Source organism: Triticum dicoccoides, chromosome 3B (assembly GCF_002162155.2).
Source record: "Triticum dicoccoides isolate Atlit2015 ecotype Zavitan chromosome 3B, WEW_v2.0, whole genome shotgun sequence".
Taxonomy (NCBI): Eukaryota; Viridiplantae; Streptophyta; class Magnoliopsida; order Poales; family Poaceae; genus Triticum; species Triticum dicoccoides.
In genome coordinates this window covers 697575167-697596001 of record NC_041385.1, presented here as the reverse complement: position 1 = coordinate 697596001, position 20835 = coordinate 697575167, and the positions used below count along the sequence as shown (strand labels likewise).

The window sequence follows — 20835 nt, the reverse complement described above, 5'->3', positions numbered from 1 at the left end:
TGCACTGTGTAGTGTGGCGCCTTGCCCTTAGGCGCTGCACATCTGGACATGCCAGTCCAGAGAGCAACAGAGGCATTCCAGTAGGTTATGCACAGTGCAGCGCCTTGCCCTTGGGCGCCACACTACACAGTGCAGCGCCTTGGCCTTGGGCGCTGCACTAACTGCTGTTTTCAAATACCTACTGCTTTTTTTGTTTTGTGATTCATAAAGATGTCACATAATCATATCCAAATTACATGTAATAGTACAAAACACAGAAATAATAGTCCACTCATATAGTCATACACACATAGTACATATACTTGTCCGAATCACATAGTCATACACACAGAGCAATAGAGTAGTCCAATCACATAGTCATACACAAACATTGAGCCAAAACACATAGTGGCACAAATTTTGATTCATAAGAAGGTCACGATCCTTGTAGTTTCTTCTTCTTCCTCTCTTCTTCTTATTCTTCTCCCTCCTCCCACCACCAAGGGATCTCACCTTCCCCCTCCGTGTCCTCCACCCTCTTCATTGTTTCCATACCTATGAAAATGGCAATATAATAGTTAGTCACACAATACAAAATGACAACACAAGCATTGAGCCAAAAGAATAAGATCATAGTAAGTCACATACGACAATGGTCCATTGAGCCAAGAGAACATTCCTCCACTACGGCCGCCGCCAAGGCCAAGATCACCACCATGGCCTCCACCAGCACCACGGCCTAGACCACCACCACGACCTCCGCCTCCACCACGGCCTCTACCACCACCACGGCCAAGACCATCACCACGGCCTCTACCAGCAGCACAGCCAAGACCATCACCACGGCCTCTACCCCAACCACGGCCAAGGGCATCACCATGGCCTAGGCCTTCACCACGGCCAAGACCATCACCACGGACAAGACCATCACCACGGCCTCTACCACCACCACGACCAAGACCATCACCACGGCCAAGACCTTCACCACGGCCAAGACCATCACCACGGCCTCTACCACCACCACGACCTCTTCTAAGACCAAGTTGACTCCCTCTTTGTTGCCTAGTTCCTCGTTGGCTTGTTTGATTTGATTGGTTTGGCACTCCACCACTTGTTTGACTTGGTTGGCTACCCCTTGGTTGACTTGGTTGGCTATCATTTGCTTGGCTTGTGCTTGCACAATTTTTCTTTGATCTCTTTCTTGGTTTGGGACAAGTTCTTGTGTTGTGTCCCCCATGACTGCAGCCCCCACAATGCGATTGCTCACGAGGCTCCTGGAATTGGCCGGTGCCGTATTCTCCACCGCCACCACGGCCCCATCCGTCCATGTCGCCTCTAAGACGCTTTGTCTTACGTCTTCCCCGTCTAACGACCTTCAATTCCGGGTCCGGCCATAGTTGAACTTCATGATACTCCGGCCATTGTGATTGGTCTAAGTATGGCTGGAACCGTGGAGTCCATGTATTCTTTACCGTCATGATTGAGAACTCGGACTCCCTCACGGTAAGAGGGTGATTGACGTCCATATTCCTAACCCGGGATGCATTTAACAAGTGTGGGCATGGGAGATGAAGCAACGATGGCCTCATGCAGCTGCAATCACACCGTGTTAGGGATACCTTGAAAGCCCGGCCTCCGTGTTGGTGGCCATCGTTTGTGGTTTCTCCAGGCTCTTTCACCTCATACTTCCACTCGTTGTCGTCATATAGTACAGCTTCTTGGGAGTCTGCCTTTCGTGATTGAAATTCCAACCATTCTTCAACCTTTGGTGGGAAATTGTACTTGTGCTTTATCCTTGTTCTCACCAGCAATCTGCTTATCAGTCTCCATTGAGTACTTTAAAAAGTATCCATTCATCTTGTCAAATGTGTATTGAACTATTGCCGTCACGGGTAATGCACATACACCCTTGAGCACCTTATTGAAGCATTCTGCCATATTGCTTGTCATTTGACCGTACCTCCGACCATCTTCATCGAAAGCACGTGCCCACATATTCCTTTCGGCAATGTTCTTATTGAGAAACTCCTGACCGCCGGGGTCAAGTTTCTTGTGTCTGAGCAATGCATTGAACAATGTGGCAAACCGCTTGTTGGTGAAAGTGAGACAACAATCCTGAAGATCATCGGCCAACTCCTTGATACCACATGCCCTATAAAAGTTTGCACAAAAGTGCCTCATGCACCATTGATGATGCAACTTTGTATGTTCGGGAATGTCAACCACCACCGCATTTAGAATTCCAGGATGGCGATCCGATATGCACAAATTTCCCTTTCAGCCGGTAATACCCTTGTTCATAGTTGACGCAAGAACCACTCCCAGTTATCATTGTTCTCCACCTCAACCAAAGCGAAAGCCAAAGGCAACACCCGGTTATTGGCATCACTTGCTATTGCAACCAATAAAGTGCTCTTGTATTGTCCGGTCAAGAACGTGCCATCAATGGCGATGACGGGCCGACAATGCTCAAAAGCCCTCACACATTGCTCAAAGGCCCAAAATGCATGGCCAAATACTCGGACGGTCCTCCCGTTGTGAATCAATGTTTGGTGTCCATGAGGCTCAACCACGTGAACCATGCCTGGGTTTGTGGCGGCCATAGCTAACAACAACCTAGGGAGTCGGTTGTATGCTTCCTCCCAATTGCCATACAACATCTTGAAAATGCGGCTTGCTTCGCCTTCCATGCCTTGCCATACTTCACCTTGTAATGAAAGATGGCTTTCACAAGGTCAATGACACTCTTGATGCTCATTGTTGGAAGTGTGGATATTTGGTTGGAAAGCCTGTAAGCGATGAACTCAGACGTGAGTTGTCTGTGTTATTGGTACACAAGCTTGCCATCCGCATTCTTGTGCCGGCACATGTGATTTGGTAGACAACTCACTATGCGCCAAGTGGGACCTCCTTTCCATGGCCTTGCACGCACAATCCATGGACAACTTGGCACTTCACATTTGACCGTGTAACGCACATTGACGTCCGAGTTGGCCACTTTATGTGGACGATAATGCGTAACCGAGTAGTTGTCGAGCCACATCTTCAATTCCAAGAAGTATTGAAACTCACAACAGGGATATATCCCGTTCTTGCCGTCTTCCAAATCACGGTGAGAACTTGGCCTAGCTCCAAGAGATATGCATTTGCCACCATCCACAACAGCTTCATCCGCGAGACTAAGATCTTTGAACAATGGTGTCTTGTGATCCCGCCCGAATACCTTCTTGAATGCTTGGGCCTCCTTCGGCGTGAACCCCTCCTCATCAACTTCTTCATCGGGACCATCGTCATCCGAGTCCGATGCATATGCACGGGAAAAAGGGATGGATTGGTCCATTGTCTCTTGCACATGATATTGGTCGAGATCACCCACATTGTTGTCATGAAGATCAACTTTGTTGTCATCCTCCTCGTACTCATCATTCTCCTCTTCAAAAGCTTCATTTTGGTTGTTTGGAGTCAGGCTCAATGTTGGCCAATCTTGTTGCGTGAAATGAGGTTCACTCATTTGATCTTGGTTCATGGGTGGTGGAGTGCTAGCAACCAACGGGGAGGGGTTCCGGTTCAAGTCCAAATTCAAAGTAGACTCAACCTTCTTGGAGGCAAATAACTCAAGATCCTTGTCTAGAGATTTGGCAACCGTCTCCTTGTATGCAACCCAACGTTGCTCGGAGTTCACACGCATTATCTTCCAACGGATGTGCATTCCAAAACCAACATTATGCCTTCCCTCGAACTCAACAACGTCACTTGTATCCATCCAATTCAAATCCTTCCTCACTTGGTCCAAAAGCTCCGCATAGCTAGGACTACTCTCAAACATCATGTCAAGCTCATCCAGGTCCGGCTCAACATTGCCTTTCAAAAAGGCCTCTTTATCCACATGATGAACATAAACACATGTTCTCCCCATCCCTACAATAATCAAAAACACACATATATCAAGTAAGTACTTAACAAAAATATTTGCACACACATGCCCTAACATATATATGAATTAATAACCCTAACCCCCACATAACAATTACCACAACCCTAACCATAGCATAACCCTAACACCAACATCAAACACACATAACCCTAACCCTAGCATACTATGGAAGCCTAACCAACCCAAATTAGCAAAGAAACATAACGTCATTCAACACAAATTTGCAAATCCAAGCAAAAACTAGGGTTTCCCCAAACTAGCAAGATTTGAGCAAATGTGACAATTCCTATGGATGAAAACGAGGGGATCGGAGGAGATTACCTTAAGGGAGGGGTTGGCTTCGAAATCCACGGTCAAATACTTCGGATTTGCAAGATTTTAGAAGGATTTGAGAGGGGGGAGAGGGGAAGAGAGGAGGGGCGCAAGTCTAAGGGTTTGGGTGGGGTGGGGGTGGGAGGGGAGAGAGGATGGGGCCAGCCCAAGTGGAACACAGACTGTGCAGCGCCCAAGAGCTAGGCGCTGCACATTACAGGTGTGACGCCTAAGTCTTAGGCGCTGCAGTGATGTCTGTGGGACCGCAACTGGACCAGGGCTGCCACGCTGGCAGGAGGTGCGACGCCTAAGACAGAGACGTTGTATAGTAGTGTGCGGCGCCCAGATGTCGGGCGCCACACCAAAGGGTCAGCAGAGCGAAATTTTTTCGGAAGCAGGTCATTTTGTATTTGATTTGGGCATCAGGTAAAATATGTGATTTGTGCCAATTTTTTGCATGGTGGGGAGACGAGGGGCTCTGTCTGTGCAAGGGCTTGGGTACAGGGGGCTGGGTGTAGTTGTGGGGATGCTCACGACGCCAAGAGCGCTCGATGAGGCGGGTTTGCTCGGATTGTGTAGAGCGACTTGTAGGAGTTGTGATCTGCTTCTGCTAGTTTTTGGGGGAAATAATTCAGTTAATGAACAACCTAAAATTTCCCTAACTGGTGTCAATTAGTTGCCTGATATCGTTTCAAATTTTGCCTAAAAAATGGGGTGCGTGATATTGCTTAACCGGTGTCAATTAGTTGTATGATATAGTTTTCAGATTTTGCTTGATAATGGGGTGCCTGATATGGTTTCAGATTTTTAATGAAAACAGGGTGCCTGATATGGTTTCAGATTTTGATGAAAACAGGGTGCATGATATTGCTTAACCGGTTCTTAGTTTGCCTGATATGGTTTTCGAATTAGGCCTGAAAACAGGGTGCATGATTTTTTTTCCAGGACTAGGACCATTTTGACACTCACTATTGAATGTATCAGCGGAACCCACGCCTGTTTTACCTGTTTGTACTAGCTGCACGGAAAACTTACAACCGTCAAGACTTTTTTCTTTTTTTAATTTAGTACGCGGTTGTAACTAATTGCTTTGATTTGGGTCTTGGGGAAGCGTGGGAGCACCTCGGCTTTTTTTGACCCCCCACATTTTTTTGCTGCCTATGACATTTTCTACCGGATCCACATACAAATTGATAACCAAGAGTAGAAATGGAGCAGTTTTTAATATGTCCTATGCATGTCTAAGCAACAAACCTAACCTTATTCGGCGGCCAAATCCTCCACGGTAATGTCCACCACCACACCAGGAATTTAGTTGCGTATTATTTGATTTTTTTTTTGCTTACTTCCACCACCTTAGTTGCTTAGAGCAACTCTAGCAGACCCCGCATTCGGCCGGCCCGCAAAACGTGTTTGCAGTTCGCGGAAAAACGCCTTTGTGGGCTGGTGCGGACGGCCGCAGTTGCAGACCCCGCATAACGGACCCGTAAAAAAAATGATATTTTCGGAATATGCTTTTTTATGGGTCGGCTTTGCGGGGTCTGATCTGGCGCAACTCCTTCCGAACCGGGAAACCTAAATTTGATCCAACATAATGCATTTCTTTGCATTTTCAACAACATTGGATACATAAGACATCACCAAATCTTTACTAGAATAGTAAGACCAAAGAAAACAAGAACCACAAATATGCATTTTACAAGATTTCCAACTTCCATAACTGCTCCCACTAGTTGGACTAATATCTTCTCCATGCATTTATTGTTTATTTGCAGATTCTTGATTTTGCATTCTTCTTTCTTCATCTTTGGTTCGAAAGAAGTAGACGTTGCTTCTCCTCTAGTTGCACATGCAGCCGCATCATTGCCTTCGATTTTACTAAGGAGTGCACGAACATCTATTAAATTTCTTTCTATCAATAAATCAATGTATTGGCCTTCCCAAAATCAAAATGAGCATCCATCTTCCTACACACATGAATGAACATGTTCGAAATGAGGTACCGCAATTGAATCAAAGAATGAGCTATCAAAATAAGCTACCGCAAGTGCACGTACCCCGTCGTTTTTGCATTTGAAGAACACCCATCCGGGGTGCTTCGGCGTGCCTGAAGTTAGCCGCATCATTGTCCGCGTGCAGTCGTCGCACTGTATGAGCGGCATCGGCGAGCCACAGAGACGCTGCGCGAGCGCCGAGCCCGATGGATGGTCGGATGAATCCATGCGCGCAAAACGTCGGCGGCGGCGGGAGGACGAAGCGTACCTGCATGCGACAATGCGCCCTTGCCGGCCTGCGGGAGATGCTTCCCGACCATTCCATCGCTTGGCGCAGCCATCGGCGGCTGGAAAACGCCAAATCCGGCGGCCCGCCGATGCAGTGGGAGGGGGAGGGGAGGCCTCGTGCGTGTGGCGGCCTTTCGGCGTGCTCCTGCCGGCTGCTTTCGCCGGAATCTTGGGCGACGGCCCGACGGCTGTGCGAGAGGGAGAGGGGAGGTGGTTGGTGGGGAAAGCGCGGGCTGAAATGCCCCCCCCCCCCCAACCGCTTCCGCTTATATGCAGGGCACTGCAACGGCTAGGGGGGAACCCGCGTATTCGCGGGTTGGGTCTGAGATTTTGCTGCGCCCCTCAAATTTTTTTGCGGGTCGGGGCGGGATGCTGGTCTGATCGGGCAAGTTTTCCCGCCCCGACCCGCATTTCGGCGGTTATTTTGCGGGTTAGGGCGGGATGCGGGGTCTGCTAGAGATGCTCTTAAAATCACGACAATAATCTTCTATATCTAAATAGGAGACCCCCACTACATAATTTCTTTCAACATGCAACTATGCCACATCAGCAGGCCCACCCCTTCTCCCCACTAACTTGCAGTTATGCCATGTCATTTTATTTTTTTCTTTTACTTTTACAATCAACCATAGATTTTTGGTCTGAACAGAGCTAAACGTCCGTAACTTTCCAGCCTTAAAGAATTAACGTCCGTGGAAGCAAGCTCGTCCTTTGGCCCATTCAGCTGCAGCTCGCATCCATCTCTTCTCCACGGCTCGTCTGCTCCGTTCTCATTTTTCAATGGCATCACGTGAAGCTCTTTGGCTTCTATCTCATTCACTCCCATTTTCCTTTCCTCTTCTACAAACCGACGGAAGGCCACCTATTCGTTACCATATTATGCACTTTGTTTTCATGTTCATCTTCCAGCCACGTTCTGCTTGTGGTCCTGGATTACGACTCCTCCATACTCCTCACCTCCTAGGTGCCCGGCATTAGGGGCGGAGCCAGGATGAAAACTGAAAGGGGGCAAAGATGCATGTGACTTTTTGCAGAGGTATGTATGAGAACTAATGGCTAAATCATTTATAAAATCTAGCGACACAACTACACAAGCATACATATAGTGCCTAATAAAAATAATCGCTAAATCATTTATAAAAACTAGCGACACAACTACACAAGCATACATATAGTGCCTAATAAAAAAACATCATATATTTCTATATAATATAATTTCATCACACATAATTACGATAAGTTCATTGCCAACGTAAAATTAAACTAATCACTGAAGACCCAGTAAATTGAGAAATATCAATATGCCGTTTTTTAGTCTTGAACACAAATTATAGCACGCAATTTGTAAAGAGAAAACATGTTAAAATCTAATGAGAAATAATCTTGAGCGCATCACCTCCTTCCGTTTCGTCCAACTGACGACTTTTTCCATGGAATCGATTAACTATCACCTCATTAGGGATAATATCCAAATTTTCTTTTATACAAAGCAAAGGAAATATGTAATTCTCTTTCTTTTAGATGAATTCCTAGAAAGTTAGTTCAAATCAACAAATTCGTGAGTGTTGCCAGTTGTAGATTTTGCAAAAAAGAAAAGAAAAAAAATCTCTTCATTTCATCAATGGTGTTTTTTGTCGACCGGCATCGACATAGTTGTTTTTCCTTACTTTCTCTTCGTTTTTCTCTTTTAGTTTTTGTCCTAGTTTCCCTTTTGATAAACCACACCACCATGTATTTTTTTTTCTTTAGCCGATCTATATGAAATTGCAGAAGCACCTTGGTTGCATCGTCAAAAAGTAAAACTCACTGCTTTCTAACATGAAAGTTGGAAATGAACACCAATTTAAGAACTAGAACAGAAGATTGTAAAGATGAAGTAAACCTAGGTCTAGGGCTTACCTTGATCAATCAAGGGCGCAAGGATCAAAGAACGGCACGCCGACCAGCCGACAGCGTGTACAACGCGGATCGACGATGATTACCAGACCAGCAGAGCTCGAAGGTGATCTGGCGAGGGCGCCCGTCGCATCTCGTCTGGGCGACTGGGTGGAAGAGAGGCGGCGCGTCGCGTCCGGACTCCGTTGCGATTCACGAAAGGAAAAGCTAGTACGCTGTTTTGCAAAGCCCGCTGGTAGTTCATGCGTGACCAAGCCATATGGGCAGACTTTTGTTTCGAAAATAACCAGAAAAAAATGGGTGGGGGCAAAGAGTATGGGCTTAGTGGGGGCAAGGCCTTATACCATGGGCTTGGTATTACGGGAGCCAAAAATTGAGTGGGGGCATTTGCCCCCACTGAGCTCAACTTGTGTCCGCCAATTCCATGATGCTCCCCACCGGGAGTGAGTAATTCCTTCGTAGGCTAGCTGGTCGGTGAGGAGTTGGATGTGATTCATCATGTAATTGAGTTAGTTTTGTTAGGGCCTGAGTCCCTAGTATCCACTATGTTTTGAGATTGATGTTGCTATGGCTTTGTCATGCTTAATGCTTGTCACTTTGGGCCCGGGTGCCATGATTTCAGATCTGAACCGTTCATGTTATCACCATTATATCCATGTTCTAGATCCGATCTTGCAAGTTATAGTCATCTACTACATGTTATGATCCGGCAACCCCGACTTTCATATGAAGCCCCAGGATCTCCTCCTCCTCGCACTCCACTCCCACTCCTCCTCGCCGCGCTCCTCCTCCTCCTCGCCGCTGTTCTCCTCCTCCTCGCCGCCGGATGGCTACCAAGCTGGCCGACGCCGTCCTCCTCGCAGCCGTCCTCCTCCTCGCCGCCGGCGGCGTGGGGGATGCGCGCCCGCAGCCGGGCGGCGCACCGGTGCTCGGCAAGGAGGACAACTGCACTGCCCTCACCGATGAGCTGCGCACACTGAAGAAGAAGGAGACGGTTGCCGTGGATTGGGATTACGTGCTGGGGACGCTGTCGTTCGTCGCCGGCGTTGCCCTGGTCTGGCAACACCTTCACACCTGCGCCGCTCCGCCGACGCAGCAGCAGCTTCCGCCGGCGCATCCCCTGCAGGTCAACCAGCACGTCAACCAGCACGTCAACCTCCAGGTAACCTGACCAATTGTTTTGTAGCTTTTTCATATGTTCTGCCTTAAGAGACATGCAGGGCAGGGTTTTGTTGCAGGACTTCAGGTCATGCCAGGTACCAAAAGCCTATTTCACAGTATGCTTAGACCCGATAACTCAGGAGACTTTTTTCCAAATCAATATTGATGATGTATGAGATGAATGGCTCTTCTACTTTTTTCAGTTGAAGAGTATTGATGATAAAGAAGGTGATATCCATTTGATTTATATTGAAATGAAATAGCATACGAAAAACCAGCCTATTTTAATTAGTATTAGAAGCTCTTCTATCATTCTATCCAAGTTTTTTTTTGCAGGAATCACATCTCTATTATATATATTTCCTGTTCTCGCACTTTTTACAATAATACATAACACTTTGTGTTAAGAAAACAGTAACACTTTTATTTCTCTCACATTTGTTTAAACTTTTTGTTATCATGTGTTCCCGCAGCAACGCGCGGGGTATCATCTAGTTTCTTAAAATTTCTATTCTCTACATTTAGTTGGCATATGACACAATAGTTTTAGCTGAGGAAATGAAAAATTAGCATGCATTTTGTAATTTTTTTTTCAGGATGACAAACAATATTTGCAATAAGTATCGCATGTTACATGCCCCGAAGGTGCCAAACGAGTTTATGATTATTAGCGATAATAAGGTTCTCCCTGGTCATCATGTAGCATGTAGTAGCTCATAGGAGTTGCTTCACGGTAGAACCGGATTTGCTTAAACAGAGTATATGAGTTGCTTACTTCCAGCATTTTTTTTTTGCATTGCACCTTTTTGTTTTTGTCAGTTAGCGATAATAAGGTTTCTCCATGGTCATCAGGTAGCATGTAGTAGCTCATAGGGGTCGCTTCACGGTAGCACTGGATTTGCTTAAACAGAATATATGCGTTCAGTTCCAGAAGGCGATGCTGTCAACCAGGCACAGGGAGGAAATGCACAGCCTCATGCAACTTGTGATGAGCAGCAAGATGTGCCACCAGCATCGGCAACCTCGGAGGCCAATTGAGCGAGTGTAGATAGGACTCTGATTAACTGTGTAGGGTTTTTGGCACGGACGGAGAAACAAGAGTTGGGTCGTCTGAACTTTGGTCGCTGGTAGCAGTAAACGTTCGAGCTGTATTCTTGTGTATCGATTGGGTGATCCGTTAGCCTCAGTCCTGTAATTAACTAACGTTTCTATTGTTTGGATCCCTCCCATCTCCCATGATTTGTTCATCTGTTCATAGTTGGGTGGCGCTTGGTCGGTTGCCTAGGTCAAGCGGATCTTTTTTTTCCTTGATGGTTAGCAGCTCATCGCAGATTATATATACTAGCTAGTAATAAACAATAAAAGCAGTTCATTCATCCAACAACCAGATCGTGGTTCATCATACATCAATTCCTTGCTTATTTGCCATCACATCAAGGCACAAATTAACACGAACCAGTAGTCACTGGACGATGGTGCCGTCCGCCTTGCGCACCTCGACGCTGAGCACCGGGTCGTCGCCGCCGGCATCATGCACCAGCTGGAAGAAGCAGATGTCGCCGACGTGGAGGCCGTTGTCGACGCGGAACCGGTTCCACCCGTACCTCAGCGCCGTGCGGGTCCTGGCGTTGCCCTTCCGCCGGTTGCTGTGCTTGAGGCAGACGCTCCACTGCTGCCCACGCATCCGCAGCACCACCCTGCCCTTCTCCGTGAACCCGTGCGACTGGCTGAACTCCACAGGCACGTTCTGCTTAAACGACACGGCAAACAGTTGTTACAAACCAAAGATGCGATGAGGGGCGCACGTTAATTTACAGCCACGGCTCACCAGGTACTGCTTCTTCTTGGTGCCCAGGTGACACTGCCCCAGCGTCACGGTGAACCGACTCGGCGCGGCGCCGCCTCCGCCGCCATGGACGTCGTCGTTGCTGCTGCTTTCACTCCCTGGCAACGCCGGTGGCGGAGACTCGTCCTCTTCTGTTTAACTCAACCGCGCACTGTCAGTTCCAGGACATATACTGCAAGGGAAGATACAAGGGAAGGGAACGTACCGGCGCTGTCGTCTTCCTCCTCGCGCTGGCAGAAGTGTCTCCCGCACTCGGAGTCCTCGAACACCGTGACGGTGAGCAGGGCGGCGCCGTCGTAGCAGAAGACGAGGAGCTGCCCCAGCTGTATGCCGTTGGCGCGGACGAACTCCTTCCAGCCCCTGCCGAGGTGCATGTGGCCGTACTCGTTGGCGACGACCTCCACGTCCCACGCGCGCGCCCCTCCGCCCTCGACCCGCAGCTTCACGTCCCGGAGCGCACGGCCGTTGAGCTCCATCACGAACTTGTCAGGCAGCGGCTGCAGTTCAGCCGGGCGGCAAGAAACAGTAAGCAGAGAGATGGGAGAGAGACGAACTCGCTCGTGCTTAATGAACTAGCTAGCTAGGAGAGCATGTGCAAGTAATCACCAGCTTCTCCCAGGACGTTCCGGAAGCCATGAGCTTGTAGAACTCGAAACCAGCCAGGTCAGGGCTGTCCCGCAGCTGCTGCGCCATCTCCGCCGTCTCCGTGTCCCTGCTTGGAAAATTACACCGATGAACAACCAAGAAGATGGTCAAAACGTCAAAGTAAGCAGATCGAACTGGTGGTGCTCCCTTTTCCGGCCGGTCGCCGCACCGCCTACCTGTGAGAGCGCAGAATCACCATGGAGCACACGGGCGAGGCCACTGGCTGGTCTCAGTCTCACTCTCACTGATGGGAGGAGGAGGAGGCTGCGAATCTTGTGATGGAGTGGGATGGGAGGAGGGGAGGAGGAGGCGAGGAATCTCTTGTAAATAAAACGCTGGGATCGATGTAACTGCGCAGCACCAACACATACACAGCCATCACGTACGTCTCGTTTGCCACTTCTTAGCAAGGAGCGGCACACAGGACACACACAAGATGGGCTTCGCTTTACTGGCAGCGAACACCGAAAGGCCTGTGTGCTGTAGCCTTTGGAGCTCACATGGCTCTATGCATGCATGCTCGGTTGTGTGCGGGCAAGCGCTTGGTGGTTTCTCATCTTTCAATGCGTGCGAGCGTCTTGACGCCTACAGGCTACAGCTACTCTTCCCCGAGCATGTTTCGTGGTGTACGTACCTGGATATTTTCTGTGATCTAAGGCTGCTTGCCGAGAAATTAATTATATTTGATACGTAAGTATCTGTTTAGGGGTCATCATTTTCTCTACGCAGAGCCAAACCAGAATAACTGAAGAAGAAACAGGTTAAAGATGCTGGTAAATGCCCAACCCTGGCTGCCCTGGAGGCTGGAGGGATATGGAGTACACTACCACCTTTGAGGTGTACCAGACCCTTAGTTCAGCACTCAAAGCGCCTTGAAAATATCTTTTTTAAGAAAAATGAACTACACTCATACAGCATGTATATACCATGTCACACAGTTATAGGTCAAAATTCAACACACAATTCAAGGAACAGAAGGATAAGTTTCACTGTGAACAGAACAACATGGGGCTATTCACTTCAGGTTCAGGTTTTGACTTTTGTTTGAGAGCTTGCAATTTTCATGTGCCGTGGCTTTTGAGTTGGCAGGGCACCATGCCCATTTTGCATGCCAGACAAGTGCTTTGCTTGTGATTTCTGATCTTAACTCACGCCTTGATGCTTCCCCAGAAAATGTTTTAGAGAAATATTTTAAGGCATAAGTGAAGTTTATGTGTCTTAAGGCCTGCTCTGCCAAAAAATTAACTATGTTTAATATGCATACCTGCTTACTGATGGCGCATCATTTTCCCTGTGATGCAGAATAAGGGTAATTTGAAATTGCAGAATGAGGGTATTTTGATATGTGCAGAGGACAAGGCAGAATGACTGAATGAAGTAGCATCAAAGGTTAACAGAAAATAGGAAGAAAACATGCAACACTTCCCATAATAACAAGCTAAAACGCTGGAAGGCTTCTCGGTACTTTGAGAAAAAAGAGGGTTGCGCTATATCGAAGGTAACATGCTATTGATAGCTTGTTCCTGACGCAGTTCATTTACTGTTACTTGCAGATTTATCTGAATTGCCCTCATTCTACAACTGCAGATGGAAGATGCAAGGTGCTTGTTATGAGCCAACTAGTCCTGACTGCCTTAAACTCTCAGCGTCAAAAGGAAAATATATATGTGTAGCGACCATGATGATGATGGCTCTGGTTTCTGGCCCATGTCACCGGGGAAGACGATGGTGAGCTGTCGCAATATTGCGCTGGTTTCCTTTCCCTGCACTCTGCACTCACATGGCTGATGGGGTGGCTAGGCGCTGAATCTTACACCAGAATTGGAAACTTCAGACCAGGGAACGCATCAACACCGCATCACTGCCCCTGCAGCTAGGCACTGTCCAGTTGTGCAGGGTCTTAAATTTACCCCATCCACCATGTGGCATCTCATTGTCTGAGTTGCTGCGCTCCTAGTACGAGCTAGCATGCGTGTTCAAACTTCAAACAATAATCCATGCCGAAGAAATAAGTTTATAGTATGCGGCACACAAGATGCTTGAGATCTACCGCCCAAACAACTGATCATCGTCAACAACAACAACAACAGGTTCACAAAAGGCCTGGGAAACGGCCATTATGGCAGCGCATTTTGCTGAAGAAAACAAATCATTGTAAGGAGAAATGCTAGTACCAAACTCTTTAACTGTCTCGGCGACACACCCCGTCAAACCAGAGCGACACCGTGGCAATGTCTATATTTATTACTGTTTTAGGACCGTGGCTGCAAAGCAAAGCCCTTTCAAGCTGTGGCACTCTTCAGGTATGCGATGAGATCAGCACGCTCCTGGGGCTTCTTCAGTCCAGGGAACACCATCTTAGTTCCAGGGATGTACTGCACATAAGAGAATAGTAATTGGAATTTTATCAGGAGATCATACAAAACCAACGAATCGCATTCTACGAGTCAAGAGACAAACATGGCGAAGATATCCAGCATATGAATGAGTAAGGTTCGAGAGGTAGTGTTAAGAGGGAAATGTTGCTCCCAATCCAGGGTTGCAAAAATCCTTTCAATGGTAGCAAGTACTACCGGGGAATCCTGGTTATTCCCCCAAGTAAAGCTCCTATTAGAAATCTTAAATTTCAATAGGACATGCTTATTAATCCAATCATTACATAAAAAAGCCTAGTGAGAATTAAAGTTACCAGTGTTCTTATCTTGAGAAAATCTAATAAGGTTAAAAGTCACCACCCGCAAGGGTAGGACTATCAACAAGATGCATGGCATCCTCTGAGATCAAATCAAGTTTATACAGTTCATTACTTAACAGAATGCATTTTTGGCTCTTAGTAAAAAAGCATAAACGTTGTCCCTGCTAATATGAACAGAATGAATCATAGGAAGTAATAGACAGTTCTAAAGAAACGAGCATCTCTACGCAGAGAACAAGGACTTCCAGGTACATACAAGTATATAACTATAACCCGGCTAAACAGAAATATCAAATAATCACGTAAATTCAAGAGCGACTAGATTAAAATAAAAGAGCAAAAAATGAAGAAATGTGTCGTCAGTGTAGAATGACCTCGAGAATAGCAATTATCAACAATTTAGCTCTACAAAGAAAGTATAATCAATCCTCTCAAAAGAACTTCCAAGACACTAGACCCACAACAATTCCTCACAAAAAAAATCACTCTCTAACAGGGTATGCTACAGCACTGCCCAAGTATCTGACTACAAGTGCACAGCACAAGGCAGAAGCTCTCACATACCCACAGCCCACTGATAATGAAAAAAGAAGGAAGTGGACATTAAGCATACCTTCTTCGGATTAAGCAGGTAGTCATACAGTGTTTTCTCCTCCCAAACCACAGCCATGCTCTTGTTGGCCGTAGAGTAAGAGTATCCAGCAGTCGTGCCAGACTGCCTCCCAAACAGACCATTCAGGTTAGGCCCTGCAGATCAGCATGACTGGCATTAACTTGGCATTTGGTTAAACAAGATCTGGCTTTGTACAGAGGCGACACGTGGCAAACGAATTTAGTTCCAACTGTGTATCGTCTGTTCAAAACTAGCATGTACCCTGCAGATATTACTAGAGATGTTTCCTCAGAAAATTACACAAAACTGGAAGCCTACAGAAGACTACAAAGAAATAAATATTGAATACATGTATTTAATTGCAAACACTCTTATTTCTCCTTAATGAATTGACAGTGCTCCTGCTTGTTTGTCAAAAAGAAACATAAATACAGGCCAATCTATCGGCAAGGCTAGTCACTGAATTATAACACTGAGCACACATACATTCAGTGCCGTGTCATGAATAACTGCAAAAGGTGTTCTATTAAATCATACGATTAACACCAGTAAGACATTGCGTATTTTTGAATTGTTCGTTTCAAGTGTTTCTTTCAGACCACTTGCTATCGGTGGAAAATCATCATGGTCATGAATCTAATGCGTATTAGCATCTACTCCCTTCGTTCCTAAATATTTGTCTTTTTGAGATTTCAAAGGGACTACCATATACGGATGTATATAGACATATTTTAGAGTCTAGATTCACTCATTTTGATCCGTATGTAGTCACTTGTTGAAATCTCTAGAAAGACAAGTATTTAGGAACGGAGGGAGTACATTGACAGAAAGGCACGCCATCCGGCAATTCACCGATCGATCCAACAACATAGCCCAGACAGACGGATTCACCCATTTCACAAATCAACCAACACTCGCTCGGAATCAACCAACGAATTTCACGAACCGCACGGCAGCCGGCCGAACAACCGGGATCCAAACGCGAAGAACGCGCAGGATTCACGGTCAATCGATGTGATTCATCCCTCCCAGATTCCCGTCCAAGGCTGAACCACAACCCCCGAAACACAGGGCATCGCGTCAGGGCAGAACACGTACCGCCGACGCCAACCGCAAAACCAATCCCGAAACGGGACTCCACGATCGATACGGGGCTACAAGAACGAGGCGCGATCGACGTCATCGGGCCAGGTCGGGGCGCTCACCTTGCTTGTGGCCGGCGCCCTTGTCGACGGTGTGGCACTGGGCGCACTTGGTCTTGAAGATCTTCTCGCCGGCCGCGGGGTTCCCCGGGGGTGCCTCCGAGAACGACGCCATCGCCGCTGCCGGCGCTGATCCCGCGCGGACGGTTGCCGGGCTAGGGTTGGGGATCCCTCGGCTGGAGGAACGGAAGGCGATCCGGGTCGCAGGAGGCTGGAGGCTGGAGGCGGGCGGGGAATGGTGATCGGGCTCGTTCAGGTCTGTTCTGGTTCTGCCTGTTTTAAAGCGGTACCGCGAGATTTACGAGACACGTCGAGCCGTTGAGGTCGAGGGGCTGCAAAGGTACCATACTGCCCCTGAGGCTTCCAATATTGGCAGTGGCGGAGCTTGGCCAGTATTGTTCGACGGGGCGCAATGGGCGGGGGCGACCAAAACCAAAGTTATTTTTGCTTTTGAGGGGAACCAAAACCAAGTTTTTACATAAAAGGCCAAAGTCCGACTTTATAAATATCTATCAGGCAGAGTCAACAACGTAACCACGCTAAACGAAACGGCAAATCACCCACATAGTATCAACACCTAACCACGCAAAAAGTTAATGTACATGGCTCCTAAGCCAGTACACGGCACGCAGGCCGAAGACTAAGAAACGACGATAGTAGGGCCATCAACTCCTAACCGCTGGCTTGAAGCGAAGAAGGGAGGTAGCTGTATCCCGAATCCTGGTAGACATATCATCAAAAGCATCCCGATCCTTCTCCTTCGTCAATAATCTCCACTGCTGCAGGAATATGCAAGTTTTAAATAAGCAATCAATGGGTTTAGCAGGGAAAATGTGTTCAATGGTAAACTTGTTTCTAGTCGTCCAAAGGGTTCAGCACATCGCTGCGAAACCCACCCAGAACATTCTTCTCTCGGCCCCAACCAGGTTAGAAGCCAAAAGACGAAGTTCTCAAAGGGCTTAGCCAAGACACAGTTGAAAAAAAATGTGATTTGTGTCCTCTCTCTGGCCACATAAAGCACATCGATCAGATCCCGGGCTGTTACGCTTGCGAATCTGGTCAGCTGCCAGAAGACGCCCACAGAAAGCTTGCCACATAAAGACCTTAACCTTAGGGGGGTGCGGGCCCTCCAGATCCACTTAAATTTGGTAGTGGTCGATCCAGAGATGAGTTTGCCATATACCAATTTCACAGAAAAAACGCCCAGACGCATAGTGGGGCCAGAACACCGAGTCCTCCTCCTCTGAGAGCACAGGGAAGAGGGCAACAAGACGCTGACAGTCAACCAACTCTTCACGAGACACGGATCGACGCAGCTCTAGGTCCCAATTATTGTCAGAGAGCTCAGAGATCAAGATATCAGGATTCGGGCAATAAGAAAAAAGAACTGGGAAACAGACGGCTAACATGGCCGTACCACACCACCAGTCTAGCCAGAACCTCGTGGATCTACCATTGTGAACCACAAACTTGGCAAGGCCTTGAAACATCAGCCGCCGTTTAACAAGATCTTTCCAGAATGGTGACGCGCCTACGGGCGGGGCAAACATAGGACTGGACATAGGAAAAATATTTAGCCTTGAGTATGTTATACCAGAGGGGGTTATCTGAGATGGACATGATCTTCCACCACCATTTAATGATCAAGCACTTGTTCATGACCAAGGTGTTAATTATACCCATCCCCCAAGGCTCTTAGGTCAGTAGATGTGATCCCATTTATCCAATCTATACTTGCGCTTGTTATCAGCAGCATTCTAGTAAAAAAGCACCCCTGTGCTTGTCGAACCCAGCATGAGTGCCGTTAGTAAGAAGGTAAAACCCCATCAGAAACATAGGGAGGGAGGAAAGACAAGCCTTGATAAGGGCCACCTTGCCAGCCTGAGTATTATATCTGTCCCTCCACAGCATGGCATGGTTGCCAACTTTAGCCAATGTAGATGCAAAATCCTTAGCCGAAAGTTTGTCATGCGAGATAGGGAACCTGAGATATTTGAGAGGGAAGGATCCCATTGAGCAGTTGAGTAATTGAGAGACACATAATGCCTCAGCCTCCGTCACCCCAGTGACGATCACCTCACTTTTTGCAAAGTTAATCTTAAGCCCAGACAAGGCCTCAAAGCAAAGAAGAATAAACTTAAGGTGGGATAAACAAGCGTCATTAAGTTCCACCATGATTGATTGTATCGTTGTAGCGACCAGACCTCAAACGGTCAAGTCTCTTTGCATCTGTGTCATCCCTGGATCGGTAATGCTGACATGCATAATACTCGAGGAATTATAACAGAGTTTCAATCACACACTTATTATATCGAGTCCTCATAAAGAGTATCATTACATAATAAATCATGGCTAAAGGCCATCTAAACTAGATAACAACGGAAGCTTCGAAGGTAAATGAGTCCATCAACTCCAATGGCATAGCTGAGTGCAAAACAACGACCTATCGCACCTTATTCGTCGTCTGAGTAGTTTGCAACATAAGACGTTGCAGCCCAAAAACGGGTCAGCACATGGAATATGCTGGCATAGTTACACTGTAAAGCAATGATAATGCAAGAACTATATCTACATGCAATACTTGGCTGGTGGAGGCTGTAAGTTTCATAGTTTTGCATAAAGCTAGTTTTTCCCTACAACAAAGGAATATATTTATTTAACTACTCCAATGTTGCCCATTATTTCAGAAGGTAACCCCAACTCAAATCCCAATTAAAAGTATCATCATTAACCCAACATCATAATTAATTAGAGTAACATGTTGAGATCACATCAATAGATTCAACTACTAGATACTCAAGACGTCCATAACTGGGGACACGGCTAACCATGATTAGTTTATACACTCTGCAGAGGTTTGCGCACTTTTCCCCACAAGACTCGATCTCCTTCATTGAATTTCTCGCACTACATGATGTTTAAGAAACGGATGACCGAGACACGGTCTTTCAGAAGCATTAACTCATTCGATGGGTAGACAGTACCACCTACATCCCCTACATCTGCTAGTCTACCACTGAAAGAGGTCACACAACTTACTCAACTATGCCAGAGCCCATAATCGCATGTGGCTGCACACGGAAGTTTCTAGCATGAATAATCTTATGATCCCTTTGAGTCTGGGTGGCGGTCCATAGGATAATCACACGGTAACCCCGGGATTTCCAAAAAAACAGGCAACACTGGGTTCCCCAGGTGCCTCAATCCACCCAGATGTGTATTTAAGTTGCCACCTTAATGTTATCCATAACTAAAATAACTCTTAAACTTCCATGTGTGAATCACGATCCAATCCCTGTCTACGAGCATGGCTAAGCAATAATAAGCATAACGTATATTCCCGGGGTGATCAAAAGGTATTAGGTTCCTACCTCAAGTACTACAACAAAAACCACATGTTCTAATCCTACCAATGCAATTATTTGTGGGGCAGACTAATGCACAGTAAAAAATGGGTATAAAAGAGTATGATCAAATTGTAAATTGCCTTGCTGACGATCTGCAAACACTATAGATTCATATTAACAAGCTTCGCACTCCGGATAATCTAGCGCAGATAAACAATAGCATACATAAGCAATCACTCAATCGAAACACGACAAAAACCGAGAAAGATCCAAGTCAAACACGAAACAAGCAAAATGGCTTAACTAACAAGAGTCAAAACCTAACAGCAATATTAACATGTGAATTATATCTTAACAGTAGGTACATATGACTAGCTATGATTTGCCAAAAGATTCAACTCAAACGGAGCAACGAAACTCCAAATATGAACGAAACAAGATCGTTTACTAATCTGGATTAAAGTCAAATTTTACAGTACCAAAATCATGTTCAAGTTCATTAACTGGAAAGAGGGCTTCGAGACAAAGATTTAGGCGCTGGTTTCATCTAATTTGGATAAGCGAGCAAAAAGTTATACTAGTTTAAAGATTAGGGGCTGAATCGCGATAAAAATAATCACGGATAAATCCCTGGCCAAAAATATAAAAAAACGAAACGACTAACAAACGAATGTTCGCTGTCTGAACCTAACCGGCTAACATTGTTCGTTAAAATGAACGAACGGATGAGGCCCGCTAAATAAACTAACCGACGAAAAATAGATCTACGAAAAAAAATGCGAAATGAAAAAAAACCGGCTCCGGTTCGTACTAGTTCGGGACAAGAACCCGACGGCGGCGGCTCCGGCGAGAAATGCGGCGGCGGCAATGGCGGTCGATGGCGCGGTGGTGCGGCAGGTGGTGCAGCGGCGGCGCGCGGCAAC

General features: G+C 46.7%; 2 protein-coding genes across 2 annotated transcripts; both read right to left on the bottom strand.

Annotated features, from left to right (window-relative positions):
• Nucleotides 1-10913: 10913 nt before the first annotated feature.
• Nucleotides 10914-12583, bottom strand: LOC119281881 (B3 domain-containing protein Os03g0212300-like). The gene is made up of 5 exons (XM_037562289.1): nucleotides 12232-12583; nucleotides 12017-12122; nucleotides 11616-11907; nucleotides 11393-11541; nucleotides 10914-11311 (listed from the first exon to the last, which is right to left on the bottom strand). Exons 1-5 carry the CDS (start codon nucleotides 12252-12254, stop codon nucleotides 11027-11029), a joined length of 855 nt encoding a protein of 284 aa, XP_037418186.1. The 5' UTR covers nucleotides 12255-12583; the 3' UTR covers nucleotides 10914-11026.
• A 1470-nt stretch (nucleotides 12584-14053) lies between these two features.
• LOC119281879 (cytochrome c) lies at nucleotides 14054-16817 on the bottom strand. Its single transcript, XM_037562288.1, has 3 exons — nucleotides 16569-16817; nucleotides 15364-15497; nucleotides 14054-14430 (listed from the first exon to the last, which is right to left on the bottom strand). The coding sequence occupies exons 1-3, from the start codon at nucleotides 16678-16680 to the stop codon at nucleotides 14338-14340; spliced, it is 339 nt and encodes a 112-aa protein (XP_037418185.1). The 5' UTR covers nucleotides 16681-16817; the 3' UTR covers nucleotides 14054-14337.
• Between the last annotated feature and the right edge of the window lie 4018 nt (nucleotides 16818-20835).

Bases quoted from the DNA above. Each gene is read 5' to 3' on its own strand.
- LOC119281881 (XM_037562289.1), bottom strand. From the start codon at position 12,254: ATGGTGATTCTGCGCTCTCACAG. The intron at 12,123-12,231 runs GTAGGCGGTGCG...TTTTCCAAGCAG, and splicing joins GTGATTCTGCGCTCTCACAG to GGACACGGAGACGGCGGAGA. The intron at 11,312-11,392 runs GTGAGCCGTGGC...TCGTTTAAGCAG, and splicing joins CCAAGAAGAAGCAGTACCTG to AACGTGCCTGTGGAGTTCAG.
- LOC119281879 (XM_037562288.1), bottom strand. From the start codon at position 16,680: ATGGCGTCGTTCTCGGAGGCACCCCCGGGGAACCCCGCGGCCGGCGAG. The intron at 15,498-16,568 runs GTGAGCGCCCCG...GCTGATCTGCAG, and splicing joins GGGCGCCGGCCACAAGCAAG to GGCCTAACCTGAATGGTCTG. The intron at 14,431-15,363 runs GTATGCTTAATG...TCTTATGTGCAG, and splicing joins ACCTGCTTAATCCGAAGAAG to TACATCCCTGGAACTAAGAT.